At 46.1% G+C, this 6,859-nt stretch overlaps 1 protein-coding gene across 1 annotated transcript in view; it reads left to right on the top strand.

Moving 5' to 3' along the window:
• The first annotated feature begins 1,338 nt into the window (after nucleotides 1-1,338).
• Nucleotides 1,339-6,859, top strand: part of NT5DC2 (5'-nucleotidase domain containing 2) — a 139,047-nt gene continuing 133,526 nt past the window's right edge. Inside the window, exon 1 of the mRNA XM_030194102.1 lies at nucleotides 1,339-1,700. Within this exon, the coding sequence (XP_030049962.1) occupies nucleotides 1,430-1,700 (271 nt within the window). The 5' untranslated portion in view covers nucleotides 1,339-1,429. The remainder of the gene's footprint in view (nucleotides 1,701-6,859) is intronic.

The following is a 6,859-nucleotide window of genomic DNA, read 5'->3' as shown; positions in this document are numbered from 1 at the left end:
GGTTAGGTCCAGGTCATTGAAGACATTTTCAATGTTGGTGTTGTGCTGAGGAAGTTTGCTGCGTAATTTTATTATTTGTTAATTAAAGTAGTTAGCAAGTTTGTCTGCGGGTGGGATGTCTGTATCAGTTGTGGTGATGGGGGTGGTGTCTTAAAATTTATTTACAAGTTGATATAGTTTTTTCAGATCTTTGTAATCCGGTCCTATTTTAGTTTTGTAATAGGACCTTTTGGTTTGTCTTATTGTGTATTTGTATTTCTGTGTATTTGTTTCCACGCATTGAGTGTATGTTCATCTTTTTTGTTGTTTTCCATGCTCGTTCAAGTTTCCTGGTTTGTGTTTTGATTTTTTTAAATTTGTCATTGAACCATGGTATCGAGTTTTGTCTCCTTGATATTCTTGTATTTAAGGGTGCGATTTTGTTTAGTACGCTTCGGCATCTATCCTCCCAATGGTTGAGACAGTGTATAGAGTCCGTTCGGGTATTCCATTTGTTGTCATATAACAGTTGCCAGAATGCTTGTTGATCTATTTGCCCTCTTGTGGTGTAAGTTGTGTGTGCTGGTGTGTAGTTTAATCCCTTCTTCCGCCAGTCTAGAGATAAATTCGGTTTGTAGTGGTCAGTCCAAGGTGTTTCTGTCCATTTAATGTCTGTTATAAATAGGTTATGATCTGTGGACAGTTTGTGTGATATAGCATCAACACCACATAGAGATGCCAAGTTACCCTTCCAGGCTGGAGCATTTGAGTAGTTCTGGTTTTGAGCTTACATCCCAAAGTGGTTTGGGTTTTGTAGTGCCTGATGTTACCCATTGAAATCGGTGTTGCAAGTCCTATAACGCACAAGGATGGGGTGCTCAGAAATCTAGCATTTACCCTACTTTCGATTTCGGACAGCACCAGCGTTTATGCCTTTCACTCCAAGACAGTTCTGGAGGCACATCTGTATATGTCAATTTGAAGACCCCTGAAGAAGGCCGGTTGGCCGAAACACGGACCGTGTAGGGAACTAATAAACGTTTTTGATGCTCTTACTCTCTATGTTTTTTTTCTGGGCTATTTTGGTTTCCTTCTGCTCTCTTTGTTGTTTCATGTGTTTTTTTATTTTTTTGCGGGAGACTTAGACCTTCTTTTTGTTGGTTTGACAGCTCAGAAATCTAGGACAGTCCCCCAAATCTCCAGCCTGGAACTGGGTGGCATCTCCCACCACAACCGCCATCAACTTCGGAAGGGGATAGCCTAGGGCGAGGCTTGAGGTTGCCCGGCTCCTCCCTGTGGGTGGAGCCGGGGCGGGGCGGTCTGGCTTTTGTTGTTTGTGGTGGGGGCGCCGGCGCGCGCGCCTGGTGCTGCTAGTTAACTTGGTCCTGGACTGGTGCTGGAGTGGTGCAGCTGTTACAGTGGGAAGCTCGAGGCCGGGAGCGGGTGACCAATGGCGCCTCTCGTGTGTGTCACCAGCGGCCACTGCCGCCGCCTCCTCCTGCTGAGGAGCCTCAGTCCCGGCCTGAGAGAAGGAGCCCGGGCTCCCGCCGCAGCCGCCACCCTCTGCAGCGAGAGCGGAGGGGCGCAGCGGCCGCCGCCTCCTCACATAACCGAGGACAGCGTGTCCGGCCGCAGCTTCTGCTCCACCTCCGCTGCCCCCAAGGTGGACGGCAAGAGCTTTCTGTGGGGCCGCTACAACGACATGAAGAAACTGGTGCAAGGTGAGAAGAGACACGGCCACTGGCTCAGTTATCACCAAGCGCTGCAAGGGAGGGACAGAGGGGGCGGGCGGCACTGTTATAATATCGCCAGCTCCTCTGTGGCAGCGTCTTGAGTTGGTGGGGGCTTAGCGTCTCTTTACTGTTACAAATGTTTATGTTAAATCTTCTTCGTGCAAGAGTATTCGGCGCATTAGGCCAACTTTTAGTCTTATTGCCTCCCCTTCCCAAGTTGTCAGGCTCCAAATCTGCCCCCCTCTTAAACGCTTTATGATTTTTAAATATTAAACGTTGTTGTGTGTATCTCTCTCTCTCTCTATATATATATATATATATACACACATATATATATCTCCACATGAAGACAAAGTTTCCAAAAAAAGAATTTGGCGAGGTAAATAGGCTATTTTAAAAATTCTACATTGTAGGCATTGCTGGTTCTTTGAGTTTTGGAGACGGTCAGGATCTTATTGCTTTGCCTTTTTTTTTTTTTTTTTTTTTTAAACTAAGTTTGCCCCCCCCCCCCCTCCCCATGCTGCACTAGGTACTTTAGTCTTGCCAAATTCATCTAATGGATAGTCCTGACCTGTACTGTTAATATTTCTTCTTGTTTACAAGACCGTGAAGATTGACTGGGGGTGTTTTCTGTGCTGAAGGAGATACATAATCCTGATGCAGACACGTTCACCAAGGGATTGTTTGTGTATGTTTATAGGCATAAATATGTGCACATATTTTGAATTGTATTTTTCCCTAGAAACGTTTGAGTTTCTGTTAAGTTAGCTGGTCAGTCAGTAAAATCAGCTGTGTGACAGGTACCTACAGAGTCTTTGAGAATTCCATGGAAGATCTAGTGGCTAATGTGTGTGGGTTGTTTTTGTTTTTTTTACTCCATAGGTCTTAGCTATTTTTCAAGCAGGGACCAGTTTGTCAAAATAGTCATAAAAAAAATCAGCGAGAGAGCCAAGGCTGTCACCAAAGTGGCAAACACTCCCCCCATCCTCTTTAAACTGCCTCTCCAGTTTTTAATCTTAACCTATACCAGCGGTTCCCAAACTGTGTGCTGCGGCATCCTGGTGCACCGCAGCAAATTATCTGGGGTGCCGCGCCACATCGCTCCCTACTTCCCCTCCCACAGGCCTGGCATTCTTCCCCCACCGCAGTGCTTGCAGTTTACATTTTCAGGCTGTCCATGATTCACACAGGCACTGTGGGGACTTCTCTCTGCTGCCTCCAGCCCTCGCAACAGGAAGTGGCATCAGAGAGGATCGGATGTGGCAGACTGTGAAGGCCTCTAAGTGTCTGTGTGAATCACAGACGGCCAGAAAATGTAAGCTGCAAGCACTGCGGCGGGGGAAGAAGCAGGAAGGCAGAGGTGTGCTGGTCTGAAAGGAGGTGGCTGCAGGGAGAGGGAGACCCATGTGGCTTGGGGGGTGCCGCGGAGACCCATGTGGCTTGGGGGAGGGGTGCCGCGGAGACCCATGTGGCTTGAGGGGGCTGCCACAAACCAAAAAAGTTTGGGAACCCTTGCCCTATACAGTACAGTTCTGATTATCTGACTTTCTGGATTATCTTTACCCCCCCATCCTCTTTCAACTGGGTCTCCAGTTTTTAATCTCACCTATACAGTAGAGTTCCAATTCTCCGAGGTCAAGTAGGCTGCATTGTTTTCACATGTGAGTGATGTCATCCGACAGATGCTGAATCACTAGCACTAAATAAAGTTCTAGTAGCGTCCCACCACGCATGCACTGGTGCTTTCCCGGCTGATGCTCAAGTGCAGGTGTCTGTTTTTTTATTTTTTTCCTGTGGAGCTGAGAGGATGCGCTGCAATTTTCAAAACATTTTTTCGCTATTGCAAATGCCTTCCTTTTTGGGTAATCATCTTTTTTTATTTGTCTCTAGTTTTCCCTTCCTCATATTTTTCTTCATTTTTTTACCTCTTTTTGGTTTCCTTGTTCGCTAGTGGCAGCATTCTTAGGCCATAGCCCCGACCTCAATTTGAATGCTCACCTTTCTTAATTTTTAAAGATTGAGGAGTTTAATTTAGCCAAAATTATTTTTTGATGTCTTAGAAGGCTTCCAGTGGCTTCAAGCAGTGTGCTAAATGTTGCTGCCTTATTTCACTCACGGATCCTATGACAAAACAGTGGGTTTTAAGCCTGTAAACTGTATTATTTCTTGAAGTGTATTTCTCTAGTTTGGCCAGCACATGGTGCATGTTTGTTTAAAGCTGTTAAAGAGAATGATTGTGCCTTCTTTAGTTAGCACACAGAGAAGTAACCTGCAGCGATGTGGCCAGCTACTTTTAACATTTGTTGTTCTGGGCTCTGATTGGCCCAGGAGTTCAAATTCAGATAGAATGTACTGGCCTTTTCTCCAGTCTTAGCCAGGGAAAAGAGAGAGAGAAAGATCTCTTTGCTGAGGCCCTGTGAACAGTTATGTTTGATAACTTGTGAGCAGCTATATGTCCTGAACTACAAGGTACAATTTAGATAATAAACAAAAGTTTAGATAATTGTATAATTTATCCATATTCAGTTACTGTTTGCACCTTTATGGTTTAATGGTTTTTATTCAGGATCAAACAAACTCAACATCTAACAAAGACATCAAGTGGTTACATGACAGTGATCAAGCATAACAGAATAATAAGCAAAAACATCTTGCAGCAAAAATCTGGGTAACATATGATCTCTTTTTGTTTTGTGAAAAACCTCCTGCCACCCTCCACCCTCACTACCGTAGTTTCTATTCAAGTTTAACAGTTGTATTCAAGATCACCCCCCCCCCCCCCCCCCCTGCTGATGGCACCTTTTCAGTTAATTGTTCTAATTTTTCATGACAATAAACATTTTTAGTTTATTACCTCTGCTTGTCTGGACTTACTAAGAATCTTGGTGGTTTGTGTGTTTGGTCTGTGAGTGCTTTCTAGGAACTTAAGTGGGACCACCTAGAAATCACTGGGGAACACCTTGAAAGTGAGTCTCCCACTCACCCAGACTCACCCAGAGGTGGTTGGGACCCAGTTGGTGGGAGGAGGTTGCTAGTGTAGAGTACAAGCGGCAGGTGCAGTTGGACCTGAGCTGTGCTGGGGATAGACCCTCTAAGTGGCTGTGGGGTAGCCCCAGGCAGGTGGCTAGTGTTTTGTGACAGACCCCCACAACTGGCGCATTGGGTGCCTTGGGCCAGATCATGACCCCTCTGTTTGTGATCATTGTCTTCATAGGCAAGCCAGGACATAGAGAGTTTGATTGGCTCAACAGGAGAAACATTTTGGCTCTTTGAATGCCAGACCATCGTCTTTGGCAGTGGTGGCATCGACCTCCATGGCTGCTCCAATACTAGTAACCACTGGAAGTGAACTGGCATCGAGTGGGTCTCCACCTGCCTCGATACCGGGCGCTGTTATCAGGCCCCAGGAAGGGTCAACATGGGACCCAACACTGGGAAGATGCTCAGATTCGGTGGCGTCCTCGTCGGTACTGGGGGAAGCCCAGGAAGCATAAGCATTGGTTTCCTTGATGCACAGTGCCGGGAGCACCGGGGCATTGGACACCGATACCCGAGAAGTGCTGGCATTGAGAGAAACACCCCCCTCCTTGGAAGAGGTGCCGGTGCGTAAGTCATTGAGTAGCCGGGTCCCCATCACTGATTTGTCACAATGACTTGGCAGGCTGCCTCCGCCCTGAATCCAATGCCTTTGCTGATGTCCGCCCTGGATTAGCGGTTCTAGAGCATACTCTGAGAGGAACTGGTATAGTTACTGCAGGGAGCTTCCACTTTGACATCGAGGGTGCTTGCGCCCTCAGCAAAACAGCCCCAGGCCCTCTTTGAGGCCCCACTGATGACGTTGCTCAGAACATCGACACTGGCACCTTGCAGGGTGTCAGAGCCAAGGTCGGAGTGGGCAGTACCCCCTCTGACATTAGGGAAGGAAGCTTTCCCAGAGTCTGAGAGAAGGGCTGTATCTCAACGCTCCTCAGAGCATGGATGTCATTCCACTAGATTGTTTGTGGCCGGTGCTGACTCGGTCTCCTGATTCTCAAGAGGAAGAGCTGATTGAGAATCGGTCTCCTGATTCTCAAGAGTATCTTGAAACCGCTCATGAGTATCAGACAAGGATCCACATTACTTAGGAGTCATGTGCTATCCCATCTGATCCCTCACCTCCTTGAGAGAGACAAAAATCTCCTCCAGAGGCACTCTCTTTTACTGGTTTTGTCAGGGAGATGGCTGCAGCCATCCCATTTAAGTTGAAGACAGAGGAGGAGCCCAGAAAAGAGATGTTATCTGTCTTGGGTTATAAATCTCCGCCTAAGGTTGGGGTCACTGTGCCATTGCACCTTATCCTTAAAGATGACTGATGAGGAACTGGGAATGTCTTTGCCGGATCATAGACATATTAAGTCAATTTTTGACTGTGATGACTGCTTATTATTTCTTTTGATTTTGATTAAGAATTATATTTGGTTTTATTTGTTTGAACATTCATTGCCATCTCACTACCAATTATAATGTTCTATTACATATTGTGTAGTCATTGCAAGTAGTATACCATGCCATACTTTGTATTGTTACTTGAATATTTTTACTGCTGTAATTGCCTATTGTTCATGTTTGATCTGTTCTTACTGTACACCGCCTTGAGTGAATTCCTTCAAAAAGGCGGTAAATAAATCCCAATAAATAAAATAAATAAATCTCCCTTCTTGGTGCAGGTAGCACCAAAGAAGGTGGATACACAGTATCATATCCAGAAGGCTCCAGGATTTGAGAGGGCCAAGTTGCCTTACCACGCTTTGGTAGTCTAATCCACTCTCAAATGAGCTAAGACAGAGGTAGGCAGTTCCAGTCCTCGAGAGCTGTAGGCAGGTCAGGTTTTCAGGATATCCACAATGAATATGCAGGAGATAGATTTGCATACCAAGGAGGCAGTGCTTGCAAATCTATCTCCTGCATATTCATTGTGGATATCCTGAAAACCTGACCTGCCTGCGGCTCTCGAGGACCGGAGTTGCCTACCTCTGAGCTAAGAGCTCTCTGTCTTATGCCTTGACACCCCTGGGGTGAGAGACCAGAACTTTAGTCTCATTTGGGAGGAAAACTTTTCAGGCCTCGATGCTCATTACCTGCAGCCTTTACTTGGAGTCTGTAGATAT

Source organism: Microcaecilia unicolor, chromosome 2 (assembly GCF_901765095.1).
Source record: "Microcaecilia unicolor chromosome 2, aMicUni1.1, whole genome shotgun sequence".
NCBI classification, from domain to species: domain Eukaryota; kingdom Metazoa; phylum Chordata; class Amphibia; order Gymnophiona; family Siphonopidae; genus Microcaecilia; species Microcaecilia unicolor.
The sequence above is the reverse complement of the archived record's forward strand: the minus strand, read 5'-3'. Positions and strand labels throughout refer to the sequence as shown.